The 21057-nt window shown below is 42.2% G+C and overlaps 3 protein-coding genes across 3 annotated transcripts; all 3 read left to right on the top strand.

Annotated features, from left to right (window-relative positions):
• The first annotated feature begins 7428 nt into the window (after positions 1-7428).
• On the top strand, positions 7429-10875 carry LOC102229822 (interferon-induced transmembrane protein 1-like). Its single transcript, XM_005816069.1, has 3 exons — positions 7429-7453; positions 7549-7832; positions 10723-10875. The coding sequence occupies exons 1-3, from the start codon at positions 7429-7431 to the stop codon at positions 10873-10875; spliced, it is 462 nt and encodes a 153-aa protein (XP_005816126.1).
• A 2397-nt stretch (positions 10876-13272) lies between these two features.
• LOC111606046 (dispanin subfamily A member 2b-like) lies at positions 13273-14575 on the top strand. The gene is made up of 2 exons (XM_023325795.1): positions 13273-13562; positions 14179-14575. Exons 1-2 carry the CDS (start codon positions 13335-13337, stop codon positions 14359-14361), a joined length of 411 nt encoding a protein of 136 aa, XP_023181563.1. The 5' UTR covers positions 13273-13334; the 3' UTR covers positions 14362-14575.
• A 4001-nt stretch (positions 14576-18576) lies between these two features.
• Positions 18577-20956, top strand: LOC102229559 (interferon-induced transmembrane protein 1-like). Its single transcript, XM_014475331.2, has 2 exons — positions 18577-20140; positions 20672-20956. The coding sequence occupies exons 1-2, from the start codon at positions 19958-19960 to the stop codon at positions 20825-20827; spliced, it is 339 nt and encodes a 112-aa protein (XP_014330817.1). The 5' UTR covers positions 18577-19957; the 3' UTR covers positions 20828-20956.
• Positions 20957-21057: the final 101 nt, after the last annotated feature.

Raw genomic sequence — 21057 nt, 5'->3', positions numbered from 1 at the left:
CGGTTTCTTTGTCAAGACTTGAGGCTGATCTGGTTTCATTTCTCACTTTGTTGGCGAGGCGTAGAATATTGCTGTGCTGGAAATCAGCTTTACCTCCCTCATTTGAAATCTGGATTAAAGATGCTTTACACTTTAGTAAACTTGATAAGATTAAATTTACCCTACGAGGTTCCACAACTAAATTTTTAAAGATTTGGCAGCCGTTTTTTGATTTTGTTCAGACATTGCCGTCCCGTATGGTGCCCAACTAAATTTTGCTTTTGCCTGACCTTTTTATTTACATTATCATATTATTTATCAAATTATTTATTTTGTCATTAATACCCATTGATGTACCTTTTTCTTAAATCCTTCCCCCCCCCCCCCCCCTTTTTTTTTTTTTTTCTCTTTCTTTCACTATTAAGACCTATATTTATATCATTGTACTTTGCACACAAGACTAATGTCTTTTTTATTTCTTCTTCTAACATATCTACTTTTTGTTTTTTCTTGTTTTTTTTTCTTATTCCTCTGGATTTTATTTGGGAAGGCTTATCCATGTGTTCTGTACGACTTATGTTCGGTTCTGTTATAGAAAAAAAGTTTACATATCTTGTTCATATATTTTTGTACATTTTGTATTTTGATGTTAAAACCTAATAAAAAAAAATATATAAAAAAAAAAAAAAGATGTCCAGAATCAGCTGCAGCTTGTTGGGTTTTAATTTTTTAATTCTTATAATTCTATATAATTATTACTCAGATTTTTATAAACATCCTTTGGACCATGCAAAGCATTTTAGCTGTTTCTCTATTTTCTATTTCCAGTTATTAAGTTCTTCCAAACTGCTATGAGAGCAACCTTGAGCACAATGATCATTTTAATTTGATATTTGTTCAAATCATCTTTCCATTCTCTCACTTTGACTCACTTGCTCCTTGCCTTTCTCCTTATTTCTAAATCACCACATATGTCTACTTACCAAACCTACTACTCCAGGGGTGTCCAAACTTTTTGCAAAGAGGGCCAGATTTGATAAAGTGAAGATGCTCGGGGGCCAATAGTTTGCTCGGACATTTTTTAACTACAAAAGTTTCATGCAAATACACACTGTTATAAAAGAATTTTCATTGTCACAATTATCTTTATTTTTCAAATGACAAAATAACCAAATATAAGCCACTCAGGCAAATGAGAACAACTCTAAAAACCCAAATTCTGCCTTTCATTCATATCTGGAGAGTCAGATAACATTGAACAAACTGTATGAAATACCTTAAATTTACATGAGTTTAAAAATATCTTTGCCTCAAGAACATTTTAAACAGGAGTTATAAGTAATGCAAAGTTGTCTATTATTATTAAATCTTAAAACAAGTGAATTTTGCTCTTGTCATTTACAATATCTTTCAGAAAGTAATAGTTTGTCACATCTACAGGTTCATAACATCAACAGTAATAACCAAATCTTACTCAAGAGTTTAATAAAATTAAGTGCCATAAATGTTCGATTCGCTCTTCACTGCTGATAGTGACAGACGTTGCCGTTCAAAACACTCAGTTTCATGTCTTCAACTCTCAGTGCCACACTGTTACATGCCAGGCAAACATTCGCAAATTCTTGCTTCTTCTCAGGGCAAAATGTTCTCCACCATTTTCATAACAGTCTTTGATAAATGTACCTCCAGTAGAAGGTTTGCCATGTTTAGCTATTAACATTAACATCGTAGCTTGCTTTGGTGGTATTTTCTTTTGACTCACAGGCCCGCGTGAAGAATCGCTGTTGCGATGCCAGTGCAGCTTGGAGCTGCTTCAGTTTTTCAGCACGGTCACTTCCTGTTAGCTTGTTGTATGTGTTAGCATGTTTACTCTGGTAGTGTCTCTTTACGTTGAAATCCTTAAACAAGGCAACCGTCTCATTACAAATTAGACAAGCACAATCGCCCTGATTTTCAGTGAAGAAGTGTTATAATTCCCATCTCTCTTGAAAGCGGCGGCCCTCACTGTAAACTTGTTTTCTTTGCAGTGGCCATGGCAGAAATGAATGGAGAGGGGTTCGCTGCACGGAGGCAGAGACTGATAGTATTAAAGTGGTGCTGCCACCATTTGGTGAAAGGAGGAATTACAGTTTCAAGTTTTATGATTTATTTATTCTGTTTGACAGTGCAGGCGGGCCATAAATAATACATTATAAGACCGAAGCTGCGGGTGTCAGGATCGGCAGGTGCGACTATTCTTCTGATTTCCTCCTAGGTGGTGTCCTCGAGTCTATGGGCGTTGCCACACGCCCTTCCCACAGGCGCGTTTTGGCGCACCTGTGGGTAATCAGCGAGCGCATAAGAGGAGCGGATCCCCGGCACCTCGCTGCCAGAGTGTTGTCGTCTTTCGGCGCCTGACGTCCTGAGGTCTCACGAGTCATGTGAGCTCCCCAGCCTCGCAGAAAATCTGGAGTATTCGTTCCTGCCTGTGCCGTCCTGTGCGCTGTGCCCACCGAGCGTGTCCTTCCAGCCATCGAATCCCCCTCCCAGACCAAGCCCCCCTGTGCCGAGCTACTTCTGATTATTGTGAATAAAGCCTTGAACGGTTCTCCTGAGAGTGATCTTTGCATGTGGGTTCGGAAGATCCAAACAAACATGACAGAACACTCTGGCCACACGAACCCAGCAGACGCTCTCAGGCAGACCATAGCGGAGCAGCATTCCCTGATCCAATCTCATGAGGTGGTCCTCCGTGCTCTAAGTGAAAGGCAGGAGGAGACCAACCAGCGCCTGGATCAACTAGCCAGTTTGCTCCGAGACCTCCAGCCTACTCAGCCACCCCAACGCACGGAGGAGTCAGAGGCGGCTGCGCCCGCCGTACAGCAGATGAGTCCGATTCACGATGTCAGAGCCCCCACTCCAGAGAAGTTTTCGGGTGAGCAAGGAGGCTGTGGAGGCTTTCTACTACAGTGCTCCCTGTCTTTTAACCGATCTCCCCTAGCCTACCCCCATGACGAAGCTAAGATTTCGTTTGTGCTCGGACTGCTCACAGGCAAAGCGCTGAGATGGGCGGAGGCGCGGTTTAGCGGACCAACAGAATTTGGATGCTCCTTTTTGGAATTCGTTGAGGAGTTTAAATTAGTATTTGGCCACACGGCAGATCAAACGAGTATATCTCGCAACCTGTGGAAGTTAAGGCAGGGGCCAAGATCAGTTGCTGAATTTTCCATCGAGTTCCGCACCCTGGCGGCAGCTTCTGATTGGAACAGCGGCGCACTTAAGAGCGCATTTTTCCACGCGCTAAACGACCAAATAAAGGACGAGTTAGCGCCGTTAGATGAGCCGCGCTCCTTAAACGAGCTTATCACCCTCGCTACCCGTCTCGATCATCGACTTAGAGAAAGGAGGAGTCAAGGAGGGGAGAGGCAAGCGGCCAGGGTTCACTTGTTCACCCCCCAGCGGTCCCCGCAGCTGTCGTTGCCCAGAACCACACCTCCAGACCCCGAGCCGATGCAGATCGGGCGAACCCGTTTGACACCGGAGGAGAAGCAGCGACGCAGAGAGTTGAACCAGTGTATTTATTGTGGGAAGATGGGCCATTTTATCGCTACCTGTCCGGTTCGCCCAAACCCTCAGGTCCGTCAGCCGGAGTGGGGAAACTGACGGACCGTGAAGGCATCACATCATCTCCCCACATCTCATTGCCTGCCACGCTGCTGTTTAACAATGATTCTATGCCGCTTTCGGCACTCATTGACTCTGGGTGTGAGCGCAGCCTCATAGATCAATCGCTAGTTCACCAAGCCCGGATTAAAACTGTTAAGCTTCCTGTTCCGTTCAGTGTCTCTGCTCTAAACGGTAAGCCTTTACCTAATATTACCCACAAGACGGTACCGCTCCAACTCATCGTATCAGGTAACCATCACGAAACCATTTCATTTTTTGTGTTTCCCTCGGCTCAGTCGCCTGTAGTCTTGGGTTCCAGCTGGTTGCAGCTTCACAATCCACATATAAACTGGTCACTGAATCGTGTGGAATCCTGGTCTACTAAATGTCTATCCTCCTGTCTGCAGTCAGCCGTCCCCCCAAACCCATCCACGGCGGGGCGAGAGGGAGCGGATCCCGTAGATCTCTCCAACGTCCCCGAGGAGTATCACGACCTAAAACAGGTATTCAGTAAAGACAGGGCGCTCACCCTACCCCCACACCGACCGTACGACTGCGCCGTTGAACTTCTCCCAGGGGCCCCGCTCCCCTCCAGCCGCCTATATAATATTTCCAAGCCAGAACGGCAAGCTATGGAAAAATATATAAGCGAGTCGTTAGCAGCGGGTCTCATTAGACACTCCTCTTCACCGTTGGGAGCGGGCTTCTTTTTTGTCAGTAAGAAGGATGGGTCGCTCCGCCCATGTATAGACTATAGGGGACTAAATCAGATCACTGTTAAAAATAAATACCCTCTTCCCCTAATCGCTTCGGCATTTGAACCCGTACAAGAGGCGACTGTTTTTTCCAAGCTTGATCTCCGTAATGCCTACCATCTTGTCCGCATTCGTCAGGGCGATGAATGGAAGACGGCGTTTAAAACCCCGCTGGGCCACTTCGAGTACTTAGTGATGCCATTCGGCTTGTCCAATTCAGCGGCAGTCTTTCAGGCTCTGATAAACGACGTCCTCCGTGATTTTTTGAATGTATTTGTTTTTGTCTATCTAGACGATATTTTGATCTACTCCCGAGACATAGAGACGCACCGCGAGCACGTTCGTTCGGTCCTCCAGCGCCTCCTAGAGAACCGTCTTTTCATTAAGGCTGAGAAATGCGAATTCCATAGATCCTCGATCTCCTTTCTGGGGTACATCCTAGAAAGAGGCCAAGTCCGCCCTGACCCCGAGAGAATTAAGGCAGTCATGGACTGGTCGACCCCGAGCTCACGTAAGCAGCTTCAAAGGTTCCTAGGATTTGCAAATTTCTACAGGCGCTTTATTAGGAATTACAGTCAGCTCGCAGCCCCGTTAACAGCGCTGACTTCCACCAGAGTCGCCTTCACCTGGACGGAAGAGGCGGACCGGGCGTTCACGGAGTTAAAGGGGAGGTTCGCCCAAGCACCTATTCTGATCCAACCAGATCCCCAGAGACAGTTTGTCCTTGAGGTGGACGCCTCTGATACGGGAGTGGGTGCTGTGCTCTCCCAACGCTCAGTCCCAGATGAGAAACTGCATCCCTGTGCCTTTTTCTCCCGTAAACTTTCCCCAGCAGAGAAGAACTACGAGGTGGGAGACAGGGAACTTTTGGCCATAAAGCTAGCCTTAGAGGAGTGGAGGCATTGGTTAGAAGGTGCAGAACACCCTGTGTTAGTTTGGACAGATCATAGAAATCTTTCCTACTTACAAACCGCTAGACGCCTCAACTCTCGGCAGTCCAGATGGTCGTTGTTTTTCTCGCGCTTTAATCTGATTATCTCCTACCGTCCTGGCTCTAAGAACATCAAGCCGGATGCCCTCTCCCGCCAACACTCCTCGGATGACTCACAAGGAGTTCTGGGCCTCATCCTACCGTCCAGCTGTACTATAGGGGCCCTCACCTGGGAGATCTTAGATCAGGTTAACAGGGCTCTTCAGGTTGAGCCTGCTCCTAGAAACTGTCCCGCTAATAAGACGTAGGTTCCTTCCTCTGTCCGTCCTCACCTTATTCGGTGGTTTCACTCCTCCAAATTTTCCGCCCACCCTGGAATCAGCAGAACCATTTCTCTCGCCTCACGCCGTTTCTGGTGGCCTTCTATGCATAAGGACGTCAAGGAATACGTATTAGCTTGTCAGGTCTGCGCCCGCAATAAACCATGTAACCGAGCTCCCGCTGGCCTGCTTCAACCCCTGCAGATCCCTGGACGTCCGTGGGCGCATATAGCTTTGGATTTTGTCACAGGACTTCCCCCGTCACAAGGTATGACTACGGTCCTTACCATAATCGACCGATTTTCTAAAGCGTGTCATCTCGTTCCCCTCAGGAGGCTCCCATCCGCGTTCCAAACGGCACAACTCCTCACCAAGCACGTCTTCCGTCTGCACGGCATCCCCACGGAGATCTTGTCTGATCGGGGACCCCAGTTTATTTCTCGGGTATGGAGACAGTTCTGCCACGCACTTAACGCTAAAGTGGCACTTACCTCAGGCTATCATCCTCAGTCCAATGGTCAGGTGGAACGGATGAACCAGGAACTCGAGTCCGCTCTCCAATGCCTTTCTTCGTCGAACCCGTCAGACTGGTGCAAGTACATTCCATGGGTTGAATACGCGCACAATTGTCACATCTCAACCGCTACAGGACGCTCTCCTTTCGAGGTTTCCCTGGGATATCAGCCGCCCCTCTTTCCCACCGATGAGAGGGACATCTCCGTTGCATCCGTTAGGCACCACATTCAGCGCTGTCGACGGGTCTGGTCTGCTACTATCTCTGCTCTGCAGCGTACCGGGCGTCGCAACCGTCATTTTGCTGATCGTAGGCGCACACCGGGTCCTCAATACTCGCCGGGGCAAGAGGTTTGGCTCTCCTCTCGGAACATTCCATTCAGGTCCACCCCTAGGAAGCTAGCCCCTCGCTTCATAGGTCCCTTTGTTATTGAATCTATAATCAGCCCCACCGCAGTCCGTCTGCAGCTTCCCTCCAGTCTCAGGGTACATCCTACTTTCCATGTGTCTCAGTTGAAACCAGTTCTCTCTAGCACTCTGTGCCCTCCAACCGAACCCCCTCCTCCCGCCCGAGACCGACGGGGTCACCCCTTGTACAAGGTCAGCAGGATTATTGATTCTCGCCGCCGAGGAAGGGGCTGGCAGTACTTAGTGGACTGGGAGGGTTATGGCCCGGAACACCGCCAGTGGGTTCCCCGTTCCTTTATCTGTGACGCCTCCCTTGTTTCTGCTTATCGCGCCTCTCTCCCCACTACCTCGGCCGGACCGCCAGGAGGCGGTCGTTGAGGGGGGGATGATGTCAGGATCGGCAGGTGCGACTATTCTTCTGATTTCCTCCTAGGTGGTGTCCTCGAGTCTATGGGCGTTGCCACACGCCCTTCCCACAGGCGCGTTTTGGCGCACCTGTGGGTAATCAGCGAGCGCATAAGAGGAGCGGATCCCCGGCACCTCGCTGCCAGAGTGTTGTCGTCTTTCGGCGCCTGACGTCCTGAGGTCTCACGAGTCATGTGAGCTCCCCAGCCTCGCAGAAAATCTGGAGTATTCGTTCCTGCCTGTGCCGTCCTGTGCGCTGTGCCCACCGAGCGTGTCCTTCCAGCCATCGAATCCCCCTCCCAGACCAAGCCCCCCTGTGCCGAGCTACTTCTGATTATTGTGAATAAAGCCTTGAACGGTTCTCCTGAGAGTGATCTTTGCATGTGGGTTCGGAAGATCCAAACAAACATGACAGCGGGCCGTATGAAATCTGACCGCGGGCCGTGATTGGCCCTCGGGCCGGACTTTGGACATGCCTGCAATAGGAGATTGTTCAGGTACTGTTCAGGTTGGTGAAAAAAATGGTAAAGAAAGAGACATGTGATCTAGAACATTGTTTTTTTTTTCTGTTTTAAGCTGCTTTTCTGTTCAGAGCAGCGTCAGTTCTCCTCCAGACCCATTTTTCCTCCAAAATCTGCACATCTATTGAAGTTGCAGGAATGGCTACAGCTTTACCAGCTGCAGGGCACCAAGCTTTGGTTCTTCCGCTGCTGCAGCACGAGAACCCTGAGGCCTCATGAACATGCCGAGCCTCATCAGACTGCCGTGAACATCCCAGCTGAGCCGCCCAACGACAACATCATCTGGGCTCTCGTTTCCTTTGTGCATGAAAATCCGTTCCGCCTGGGACTGGTGGCCCTCCTCTACTCCTTAAAGGTCAGTTTTTGAGTCAGTTTTAAACTTTATTCATCATCAGTTCCAGAGGCAGTTTGGAGTAACGATAACGCAATTTGCAGAAGTATTGTGACCAAGTAGTATCTAGTAATTTAGAACTGACAGGTTTTACTAATTATTACAGAGGTAATCAAAAAAACAGAAATGTCCTTAAAAGGTAATAAAAAAATAACAGGAAAGCCATACAAATGTGATAACTGGAGAAAACGGTGCATTTTATCCTCTAAACAGAAATCAATTACCAACTAGTAGATGTGTTTGAGTTATTAAAAAATACAGTCCTCTCTGATGGCTTGAATGTAAAAGTGATTGTTGTTTATAATGTGATTGCGGCAGATCAGTCTAAGCCAGGTGCCGGCAACACTGTCACACACAAAACGGTACTGATGACAAAGTCATTTGGCAAACAAATGTTTTCGCTCTCTATCCCAGTCGACTGTCATAAGACGGCGGTTTATTTCAGACGGATGCTCTGTTACTCTGAAGTTTGAAATTAGCCTTGCAGAATGGTAAAAGTGCAGCTGTGAACGTGCAGCAGACGGCAAAATGCTCTGCAAACATGTGAACGAGGCAAATGCCACCTGCAAAACACACAACCACAAAATACCCCGAATGCAAATACTATGGAATAGCAACATATTTACATACAGGCAGCTCTACAAAAACTTCCAGATTCCTGAGTTTGCAGAAGTTTCGCTTTTTCCTTTTATTTCTTGTGATTGCAGCATTTGCAGTGTTTTCCTGTTGCACTTCTTTCCTGTGTGTGTGTGTGTGTGTGTGCGGGTGTGTGTGTGTGTGTGTGTGTGTTTTGGAGTTAGCCTCCTTCATGTGTTTGCACTTGTCAGCCGCTGTAAAAAAAAGAAAAAGAACTAAAGTGTGTTAAATTTGACCCTAATTTAAACCACAAACCTTTCAGTTGAAATCGCATCTGACTCTTAGCCACATTCACCGTAGTCAACAGAGCAGGTTGGAAACGGTGACAGGAAATGTTCTCTAACAGAGAGGAAGTAGACGGCTCTTCCTTTAGACAAATACTTTATATTTGTCACCTCTTAAAAGACAATAGGAGATTGTTCAGGTAATGTAGTAAAGGTTGGTGAAAATATATATATATATTTTGCCTTATCAAGAAGAATTTCTGTCAAGGTTTGAGAAGAGAAACAAATAAAAAGCAGGAGCCAGAAGCTGTTTCAATCAAGTATTTACTTTTTGAGTAGTTTCTAATTGGAAAAAAACAACAACAAACACCTAAGCTTTGGTTGTTGATTAAATAATTACAACATCCTCAGATTTATTAAGTTAGCTTGAGATTTTACAGTGTACTTGCAAATTTCATTTACTAAATTTAAAAAGTCGCATAATTTGCACAATGTTCAGTTTTGCTTAATCTGCTTGACAAAATGAAATTCATTTACCTGGATGTTTTTTTTTTTCATGTAAGAAAATGAGTAAGTACTTTAAACAAAGAAAAAGTTGCCTTAATTTTTTTAAGTAGATAAGGCAGAATGTACGCATATATATATATATATATATATATATATATATATATATATATATACTCTTTATCAGTGTAGAAACGTTACTTTTGTGTACAAATCGCACAATTTCTAAACCACTACGGTATTCTATCAATATATGAAAAATGAAAAAAGTAGTTCCTGACCATCGTCTTTGAAACTGTGCTAACAACACTCTCTAACTTCCTTCACGTCTGCGATGTTCAGAGTTTTATCGATGTTATTTCATCCTGGTTGGTGTTTGAGTGAAAACGTTTTATTGTTTGACTCCCCAGCTTCGCGTCATCCGCCCATGCTGAGCATCTCCGCATAACAACCACATAAACCACCTGGTTTTCCTGTGAGTGAAGAGGTTTCTCATAGCAAAACCTTCTGCTAGGGACTTGTGGTGGGTAGTGAGTAGTTTGGCTTCGCACAAAATCTTCTGCTGCACCAATGGCTGTGGGTCTTTTTTATTACTTTGTTGAACAACCTTTCAGTGCAGGAACTCGACTCAAATCCAAACTCCAGAGAAATTGTGAGGTGTGAACAGACAATGGAAAGAGCCAGCAGAGGCGGAATGGACCAGAGAGATGTGGGAGACCATTAAACCAGAGTGAGAACAGCTGAGTATGTAGAAATGAAATGAATGTTAAAATCACAAACCCACAGAGAACAGGAACTAGAGAAACAGTAAATAGGTGGAGCGCCACTTAGCCAACGCAATGAAAAGTCAGACACAGAAGTGAGATAAAACGGGAAGGAAAGACAAGGAAGGAGAACTAAATAAAACACAGAACTATAACACTAAATGGAACCAAAACCACAACTGAAAGTGCATTAGCATTTTTCTACACTTTGACAAACTTAAGTCAATAAAAGTCTGGACTGGATTAGTGATGAAGATGAAGAAAACCAACTTTAAATGATCCCAAATTTCAATGGGATCCCTTTCTACTGAACCCAGTTCAAAAACCCTGGGTTCACATTGATACCTCAGTGGACCGAAAAAGATTTAAAATGACTATTTTCTACTTTGAAAGAGTGGAGTTCAGGTTGTAGCAACTCAAAAAAAGAAGCTGTTGTAATATGACGAAATGAAAAGAAAAACATCACACTGACTGTAAAATGTAAACATAGTTTGTTAGACATCATATTCTAGACTCTCTCCGACTGCGTGGCAGAACATGTCTGAGAAGAAATGTCTTCTACCAAACAAAAGTGGCTTCTTCTTTCCACGATGTCGAGTTGTGTTTTCAGTCAGAGAGAAATCAATCGTGACGGCTACAAACGGCAAAAGGTTTCAGACAAGAAGGGAAGTACCATTGTTTCTAGATTGAGTCCGGATTTAAAATGAATATTTTTGCTGCTTTCAGGCCAGAGACAGGAAGGTGGTCAGAGATCAGGACGGAGCCAGACGTCACGCCTCCACCGCTCGCGCTCTCAACATCGCGGCGACCGTCCTGGCGTGTGTAGTAGTTGCTGTTTACGTTGTTTACGTTGTTGTAATCTTTGCCATGATTAAATGAGCGAACCATTGCTCAAGCTACAGATCCTATTGCAATCGCAATTATTGCCAATAACCAACTTTCAGATTGTATGAGGGATTTTCCAACACTGTAACGCAGTTGTTCTGTTTTTGCTCTGGTGCCAAAACAAAGTTGTGACAGTGACACTAGTAGTAAAGTCTAGGAACTTAATTTCTGTAAAGTTTGCTTTTATGAAACCTGGAAGGGTGTTTTGTTTCATAATAATAATAACAACAATAATAAACATTATGCTCTTTAAAACACATAAATGTCCTTTCTGTCATGGATTGGGTTGATTGAGGTGGTGAGGATGGACATAGACCCAGGTTGATGTGCAATAATGATGGTTTTAATGACAAACATGAAGAGAACAGAAATCCAGGCAGCACAGGTGAACAATGAGGCCAGTTACTCAGACACTCTGGTGGAGATGGGAAGACACAGGACTAACAAAGACTGACAGCAATGACAAGGACCTGACGGGGGACAGGTAGCACAGGTGGGGCTAAACACACACAAGGGGATAATCAGGGAAACAAGGGGCAGCTGGAAACGATCAAAGGGAAGACGAGACGACACAGGAAGTAGATTAACAGAAAAACATACAAAAATCCACATCCTCACCAGTGATGTCACTTTGTAACGCGTTACTGACGTTGGGCCACTTTTTTCAGTAACGAGTAATTTAACGTGTTTCTATTTCAAATCCAGTAGTCAGACTACAGTTACTTATCGAAACCACTTTGCGTTACTATCTTCTTTTGTAATTCAATTTTATTTAATCTACGTGTCTTTTGGAGTGACCCCCGTTTCTATGCGACAGTGTCAGCAGCGACAGAAATGTAAAAAAAAAAAAAATGGAGGGAGATGCACATTTTGTAGATGAAAAGATGCTGAGTTTCGGTCGCCAAATTCGTTTATTATAAGCGGCCTTGGGCTTGTTTTTGTCTTTCTAAAGTCGCTTGCAAATTTAATGAGTTCAATCAATCAAAATTTATTTTTATAGCACATTTCATCAGCAAGGCATTTCAAAGTGCTTTACATCATATCAAACACAGAAACACAATACAACATACTGTAGAATCAACAATCAAAACATTAAGTCAGGTTCCATCAATAAATTAGTAATTGATTACGTTTCAAATACAATCCTAAACAGGTGGGTTTTTAGTCAAGTTTGCATCCATAGAAGGTTTACCTGTTACACTCCTACTGTGTTATATGGAACAAAATACCTGTTGCTGTTTTTATTCCCACTCACGCTCACAATCACACAGGTTAAAATGATGTAGACAGCATTTTAATGGGCTTCTGGCACAAGGCTCCGTACACCTCTTTCACAGAATTTCGCTCTGGGACTCTGCCGTCCCTCATGGATTTTTGTGCAATTCTTTGGTACCTGTTAGTGTCTAGAATTTACAGTTGCGCTTTTTGGGTTTTTAAATCAGCAGACATAAACCCCAGAGTTTGTCTGACGTCCAGTTACTTTTAGTCCATCATTACCCGGATGATCCGTCCCGCTGTGTCTTTGTTAATGTTGAGTTAATATATTTGCTGTTGACGTCGAGCTTTGCGTTGCGCTCCAGAAAACTGCAAACATCGAAACCAATTTGAACAGCGCAACAAACGCGAAAACAGCCACGAGTGAACGTGTCCGTAAAGTTGTGGAACTAAACGCCATTATAATTATTAATATTAAGATTAGTGTCACAAATCTGTGCAGCATCTGAGCTGTGGAGCTGCAGGAGACGCGCTGTGTGCTGTTCTAAAATCCTATTTAGAGTTTTCTAGACAATGCAGGAACACACAAAACGCACAAATTACTAAAGTTTTTTTTGTACTGTTGTGACCATTAAATAATCTCCCCTTCAGTTCAACCTTATAAGTGGAGACACATTGTTGATGTTACAATTATAAAATAACTTGCAATTAAGAATTAGCAAAACTCAATGTAAGTTTCACATGTGGCAGAGCGTTGTTTTCAGCAGCTGCTGAGAGCAACTAAAAAGTTACTTTTAATGTAACTTAGTTACTTTCCAAATCAAGTAATCAGTAATCTAACTAAGTTACTTTTTCAAAGTAACTATGCCATCACTGATCCTCACACTTTCATTGTGTTCAAGGAGACAATTTATTTTCCAAAGGTAAAGGGGTAACAACTGCAGTTGTCCAAAAATACAATTTTGAACATGGCTGGTTGTGTACTAATGTAGTACTTCTTCCTCCCCCCTGTTGCTGCACCTGCGTGACCCAAATCTGACAACAATCATGTCGAATGCTTGTGCTGCAAAGCGACCAGAGATGAAAGTATTGTGGTTTTTGCACACCGACCATTTTGCAGTGGTGAAATTTCCAGTTAAGACGCGACCATCATAAAAAACAAACCCCACTCTGGACAGCGTTCCAGTTCTGTAACAGATCGTTCAGATCCTCGTCCACCTGCAGCTGAGCAGAGAGCAATGGATCCTGGGTACTCCTCTGAACCTTACCCTGTTGAGACCGTCCCACTGCAGGACAGGAGACATGAAGTGTCCCCTGGACAGCCTGGGGATCCCACAGGAGTTCAGTACACCGTAGTGAACGTCCCCACTGAGCCTCCAACTGATTATCTGGTCTGGTCGCTGTGCAACTTCGTCTATGGAAATATTTTCTGTCTTGGATTGGTAGCTCTCATTTATTCTGTCAGGGTGAGTTTATGATAATAGTTTCTCAGTAATTTGTCTTGAATGCAAACATTTTCTGTTTGTCCTTGAAAAACTGGCTTCTGATTCCCATTTTGGTAAATGGGTTTGATGCAGTTTGGACAAATTTATTTTTATTTTAATTTATTTTATTAAGGAATAAAGACAAATAGCTGTAAGTCACAGTGTGACTTCACAAAACTCAAATATCAAGGAATTTATTTTTATTTTAAACAGTTTATTAGTTTTGTGTTTTCAGAAACAGAAAAAGGAACAGAAAATTGTTCCTTGTGCTGTTATATTACATTACATATGTAGAGAATAAGAAAGAAAAAACAAACAAAATATCAATGTAGTTCAATGCTATAAATGGCCTTTCTACTGAAACTATGAGTCTAGATTAAAACCCCACAATTTAGTGGATCAAAAGGCTAAAAACGGCTGAAAAACCTTTAAACTTCCTATTTTTTACTTTGAAAGAGTGTTTTTGTCAAAAAATAAATAAATCAATGTACGATTTGGTAAATCAGAGACAAAAGTCCCAAAGATGCAGCAGCAATAATGGAGAGCCCTTTGTTCGCCATGTGAACCGTTTATTAGAAGAATATTTTTCTGCTTCCAGGCCAGAGACAGGAAGGTGGTCGGAGATCAGGACGGAGCCAGACGTCACGCCTCCACTGCTCGCGCTCTCAACATCACAGCGACCGTCCTGATATCTTTACTCGTCTTTCTCTGTATTGTTGTGCCCCTTGCTTTAATTGCAGAGACGGCAAGATACCATTATAGACATTACAGCTATAACTAAGTAACTTTTGTGAGGTATGAGGGGTTTTCAAACACCATGACTCGTCTGCTTTTCTGGTTTTATTTTGGTGGGTCAAATAAAACTGTAACAGTTGTACTAGTGGTGAGATCTGAGGCAACAAAGAAGAACTTCAACTGAATAAAGTTCACTGGCTTAAAATCTGCAATGTGTGTTTTAGCTCCGATGAATGAAAAGCTTGCATCATGATGATAATAAAAACAATCCTGTTCTCTGTAAAACACAGGAATATAAATTCTTTTGTGTGTAGAGTCTGTTGTGTCATTTTTTAAACCAAAAACATATTTGGTGACGAATTGACAAAGTGAAGATAATAAAAACTAATATCTGACTGTGAAAGACAAAATGATGACAAACGAATCATAACATTTATATTATGTGATGCAGAATGGAGCAAACAATCATGAGAAAACCAGCTGCTCCAATCAGACAAGGTCACACAAATAAAGGTCACTTGTTCCCATGGTGAAATCACACTGATAATGGACACTCAGAGTATAAATGTTGACTTTAGTTCAAGTGTTTTCATGAGTCCATCTTCACTTCTAAGTTTAATCAATTACTTTTTTATGGATTGTTTAGGCTCTAGTGGCCTTTTTCTTCACAGCAGATAGATGGGATTGTGGGTAATGAGAGAGTTGAGAAGACATGCGGCACCTCGGAGGCCTCTGTACATCATGTCCTCTACCTCCTGTACCATCACCATGCCCCTAATCAATTACTTTGTTTGGGGGTTTTTTTGGCTCTAGTGGCCTTTATTTGAAAGCGGTAAGAAAGGAAAGATAAAGAAAAAGAAGGAAGACATGCAGCAAGGGTCACCAGGCCAGGAATCGAACCTGCAACGGTTGCGTCGAGGACTAAGGTCTCCTTATTTGGGTTGTGCTTAAGCCCTGCGCCTGCACAACACCCCTAGTCAATTACTTTTGAAAAGAACTACTTAAATTATTATGCAAATTCAGGCTTATAAAGATTCAAAGTTAATATTTGCTCATGTGCAAACACAAACAACTTATTAAGAAGAAAGACGCTGTACGTCGTACAAAGCAACTGGAAATGACAGGATTGCATACCAACTGTTGTTGAGTGGTCAAAGTTCCCCTGTTAAGCCAGGACATCATAAAACACCAAACCGTCTCCAGGTAGCGAGCCCGTCCTTTAACAGATTGTTCAGATCCCCATCCCATCCATGAGCTGAGAGCCATGGATCATGTTGATGAAGCGTCCCCTGGACAGCCTGGGGGCCCCACAGGAGTTCAGCACACCGTAGTGAACGTCCCCACTGAGCCTCCAACTGATTATCTGGTCTGGTCGCTGTGCAACTTCGTCTATGGAAATATTTGCTGTCTTGGATTGGTGGCTCTCATTTATTCTGTCAGGGTGAGTTTATGCTAATAGATTCTCAGTAATTTGTCTTAAATTAAGCATCTCTGAAAAAGTCAGAAATCACAGAGTGTTGAAACTGGATTCTGAATCTCCTTTTGGGTAACTGGGTTATTGTGCAGTTTGGACAAATCTGTTCAAATCTAGAGAATCATTTGAGTAATTTGAATTATAAAGGATTACAGACCAATATCTTTAAATCACAGTTTGATATATATGTCAAACTATATATACATATATATATTTCTACATTAGTTTAATTAAGTTTGTGTCTGTTTACCTCTAATTTGTTGGCTGCACACTGGAATTTCCCCACTGTGAAACTCTAGAAGGATATTTCTAAATCTATTTCTTAATGCCAACAGTGCCGGTTTCCATTTGTTTCTTGTTGTCATTCAGTTTAAAAAAAAACAAATGGCAAGAAAATCTTATTAAATGGCATCCTTCTGACCTTAAATAAATACAGAAAAGGAGCAATCAAACCGTTGAGGTACGATCCAAACCGGCTGCCAGCAGCTACTGTGAAACTGAAAGGAAACGGATTTTAAATAATATGAAGTTGAGGCTTCAAACAGAAACTTTTGAAAACAAAGCTGCAACTGACAATTGGGCTAAAACATCACATCTTCTGAAAAGACGTTCTGATCACAAATGGATAAATTACAAATTACGGGAAACAGATACAGACACGTCCTGCATCATTCATTTCTCTTCTTCTCTTTAAGTGTTTTGTGTCACTTGTGCGGTAATTCTGACAAACTCTGTAATGTGGAATTACTGAATTACATCAGAGTGTCATGTCCTGTTTACCACATGTCCTATTAACCGCAACCTTTGCACCTTTGCAACTGAAACTTTATTAGCCATTTTTTTTAAACTTTTGAAAGCAAAGGAAGCCTGAGTCACATCCTGTTTGTGTCACTGAAACAACACAAAAGTAAAGAAAACAAACAAAAAAAAGGACAGCGATGAAGCAGGTAAACTAAGGAGATTGTATGTGGTTTGGTTTTTTTCTTGGTCATTGTTGAGCAGGTACAAGTGAAAATAAAAAAGAAATTAATGAGGCTGGCACTGCAAGTTGAATAAAAATAATAATAGAAAACATTTAAATTCTGTGACGTACTGACTACTTTCAACATTTTTGGCTACCATGACAAAAAGTCTGGACACCATCGCTTTAGAGCACATGTGTCAACATAGAGGCCTGGGGGCCAAATCTGGCCGGCTGCAGCTTTTCATGTGGCCCTCTAGGCTCCAAATTACGTCAGTAAGTCCCTCCACTTTGTCACAGATCCTTAAAATCAGCAAATCCTCACATTTTTTCTGATCTTACTGAAAATGTTCTCAAAATTGGCCAAAAACATGACATGTCTAGTTGTAGTCCGTGACCAGTGATGTCAGTAACGCGTTACTGATGTCGGGCCACTTTTTCAGTAGCAATCTAATCTAATCTAATCTAATCTAATCTAATCTAATCTAATCTAATCTAATCTATTTCAAATCTAGTCATCAGATTAAAGTTGCAAATCACTGTGCGTTACTATTTGATTTTGTAATTTAATTTGATTTCCTCCGTACACGTTTCGAGTGAGCGCCGTTTCCATGCGACAGTTCTCAGCAGCGACAGAAACGTAAACAATGGAGGGAGGAGGGAGATGCGCATTTTGTTGCTGGAAAACAGGACTATTTTGAGTTTCTGTCGCCAAGCCCGATTATTATAAGCAGCATTGGGCTTGCAAATTTAGTGAGTCGCGGGTTGTGGTTTGGACTTGTTTTTGCACGTGAAGTTGCTTATTTGGGCTTGAAAATAAGCAGAGACACAAAGCAAGCCCCAGATGTCATCCAGGCAGTTTTAGTCAGACTCTCCCTGTCCATTCTCTAAAATCTAAAATCTTCCAAAATCTTATTTAGTTTCTCACATAATAGTGGAACACAGGAAAAGATGCAGAAATTTAAATTTTATTTATTTTCTTTGGTACTGTTGCAACCATTAGACAATCTCCCCTTCAGGTTAACTTTATAAGTGGAGATACGTGTACGTAGCTGATATTACCATTATAAAATAACTTGTAAGTAAGTATTAGCAAATTTGAATGTAATTCTCACAGCTGGCAGAGCGTTGTTGTCAGCAGCTGCTGAAAGTAACTAAAAAGTTACTTTTAAAGTAACTTAGTTGCTTTCCACATCAAGTAATCAGTAATATAACTAAGTTACTTTTTCAAGGAGTAATCAGTAATCCGATTAAAGTTACTTTTTCAAAGTAACTTTGCCATCACTGTCTGTGACCAGTGCAGCAGTTAATAAAAAGTCACATTTAACCACGGCTTTGTGTTTTTATGATGTAAACCTCTTTGAAATGCCGTGTTGCTGAAATGTGGTACACAAATAAAATTTGATTGATTGATCTAACATGATGTCAAACATAAACATCTGGTATAATATAGAGCTGATCTAACATGGACTAGGTTTTATATATATATATATATATATATATATATATATATATATATATATATATATATTAGTAGGAAGGAGACATTACAAGCAAAAGTTTAACTATTAATGACATAGTATGCCTTATAGTACACAACTTCTCCATGACATCGATAGAAAAGAACAAAACACAGGAACAGGGGAAGGAAAAAGTCTATGGATGGAAAAAGGCATGCAATTCACCTCCTGTGAGTATTTTTCTTTTTCTTACATTACTGAACAGGACACACCTAATGAAAATATAAATGAAAAAGGAGGGATGAAATAATAAAATAAATTTAATTAAAAAAAATAAATAAGTAAATAAAAATAAAAAGCTAAATAAATAAAAATAAGGATAGGTGTGAGGTGGGGCGCATCACTCAATCCGGGAGAAGAGACTGAAGAGAGTGAAAGGATGTCATGAAAGGACACCATCAATTATAGAATTTAGCAGAGTTGCCTTTCACTGAATATCTAATTCTCTCCAATTTTAGAAAAGACATGGTGTCTTTAAAGTTCTCTTTAGGGTTCATCTCTCCAAAACCCGTTTGTCACAATTCTTCTCCTCCGTTTCTGACAATTGTGACAAACGTCATGCACCTTTCTGTAATTTAACTCACATGTTTTATTCCTGTTCATTACTCCATAGTTTTGATTGATACTCTCAGTTGTCATTAAACCGTCTCCCCATGTTGCCATATTTGGACTCCCAGTTGACTACAAACAGCTCACTTCTAACCAGTTGGATATTTTAGCATTTACTTCCTTATTGGCAAGACACCGACTTCTTTTTCATATGAAATGAACTAATCCACCCTCTAGCGATAAGTGGCTTAAACGGTATGAGTGAAAGTCGAGCACAGATTGAACTTGTATGAATTTTCTTAAGAGCATTCATTGTTCCACCAGTCCTCTCCCAAACTTAGACCCAGTTCCAGCTCCCAAGCCGCCTTGACCTTGGTAATGGGTGAAGAATCAAAAGACAGAATTTCATTGTAAACTTTTGAGATATATGACCTTTGAAGAGGAGCCCAGCTCAGAAACATCTCCCACTGCAAGTCCGGCAGCCTGGAAGGAAAACCGGGAAACAAAACTTTGGCACGGTGCCTAATTTGAAAGTACCGGAATAGGTGAGAAGAAGGGAGATGAAATTCTTGTGAAAGGTCTGTGAAGCTGCGATAGATGCCTTCTTTGTAAATATAATTAAACATGTCAGCCCTTTATTACCCCATGATGGAAAGGTTGAATCTGTGAGTGCTGGTTAAAACAAGTGATTCTTCATTAAAAGTGTAGATGCTGAGTTAAATTTGAAGTGCCTCCTAAACTGTCACCAAGTCTTTAATGCTAGATTGTTTGTGAAGCCAGAGGGGTTGGATGTAATGGGGGAAGTGAGAAGAGCAATTAGTGAGGATAGGGAGTACGGTTGTCCCTCTAACTTGCATGGACGAGGTTATTTCCCATTAAAAGCAGAATATTTTAATATTTAAAGCCTGCCTTGTGATTTGTGAAATCTTGTTTGAGTTGAAGGGCCACATTGGTGCTTTCACAAAGCACTTTGGCAACCACACTCACTGTCTTGCACTTCCTCTGTCGTTGTTCAGTGGTACCAATTTCAACAGTGAAAACCACGAGCACCATAAAAAGCACGTTCACTCCAGATAACGTATCAGTTCTTCAAGTGACTCTTCAGGTCCCCCTACCACCTGCAGCTGAGCAGAGAGCCATGCATCCTGTTTACGCCAACGAAGCGCCCCCTGGACAGCCTGGGGGTCCCACAGGAGTTCAGCACACCGTAGTGAACGTCCCCACTGAGCCCACAAAAGATTATCTGGTCTGGTCGCTGTGCAGCTTCGTCTACGCAAATTTTTGCTGTCTCGGATTGGGGGCTCTCATCCATTCTGTCAGGGTGAGTTTATGAAAGAATTTTCTTAATATGTGTCTTTAATGTAGCCAGCTTCTGTTTGTGATTGTAAAAGAAAAAGGGGAACAAGGACAGGAACACACAACGCATGAGCCGACAGATTATTAGAGTGAAGCCCAAGGTTGTAACCATTAAACAATCTCAAATAACTGGCGATACCTTTGTTTCACAAAACTAAAACATTACATTTCAATGACATTTCTGTCAAACCCAGTTCCAAAACTTTGAGTCCAGATTAATGTCCCCAAACTGGAAGGACCATGAACCCGCCAAGGGTTCAAAAAATCATTTAAACTTCCTATTTTTTACTTTGAAAGAGTGTGTGCATTAGTAATACAAAAATAAGAACTCAAGTTGTGATACAACAAATCAAAGATAAAAGTCCCAAGGTTTCTTCAGGCAGTAAGCCTGATGAAACTTTGCCATTTGAACAAAAATAGTTAATATGGAGAATAACCCAGTGTTTTCCGTATGAACCAGTTTTAAAATAGTTTTAAATTTTTGTGCTGTTTTCAGGCCAGAGACCACAAGGCGCTTGGGGATCAGGATGGAGCCCAACGTCACGCCTCCTCCGCTCGCATTTTCAACATTGTGGCCGTGACCCTGACGTCTTTAGCGGTCTTTATTTACATTGTGGTGTTCATTGCTGGGATTGCACGAAGTTCACGCTAGGGATCCTACAATCTTGATTAACCAACTTTCATATTGTATGAGGAGGATTTGATCTGCACCATGTCTTGGTTGTTGTTCTGCTTTTGCTCTGGTGCCAAAATAAAACAGTTAAAGTCTGCTTATGTCAAATCTTGTTGTGGAAAATGTTATCACACCCACTGTTTGTATGTATGTAACTAACATGCCACTGAAACCAGCTCACTCCAAGACTAACAACAGCCTTGAGTAAG

This window comes from Xiphophorus maculatus, chromosome 2, assembly GCF_002775205.1.
Source record: "Xiphophorus maculatus strain JP 163 A chromosome 2, X_maculatus-5.0-male, whole genome shotgun sequence".
In the NCBI taxonomy this organism is placed as follows: domain Eukaryota; kingdom Metazoa; phylum Chordata; class Actinopteri; order Cyprinodontiformes; family Poeciliidae; genus Xiphophorus; species Xiphophorus maculatus.
Note: the sequence above shows the minus strand (reverse complement) of the source record. Positions and strands in the feature narration are given on the sequence as shown.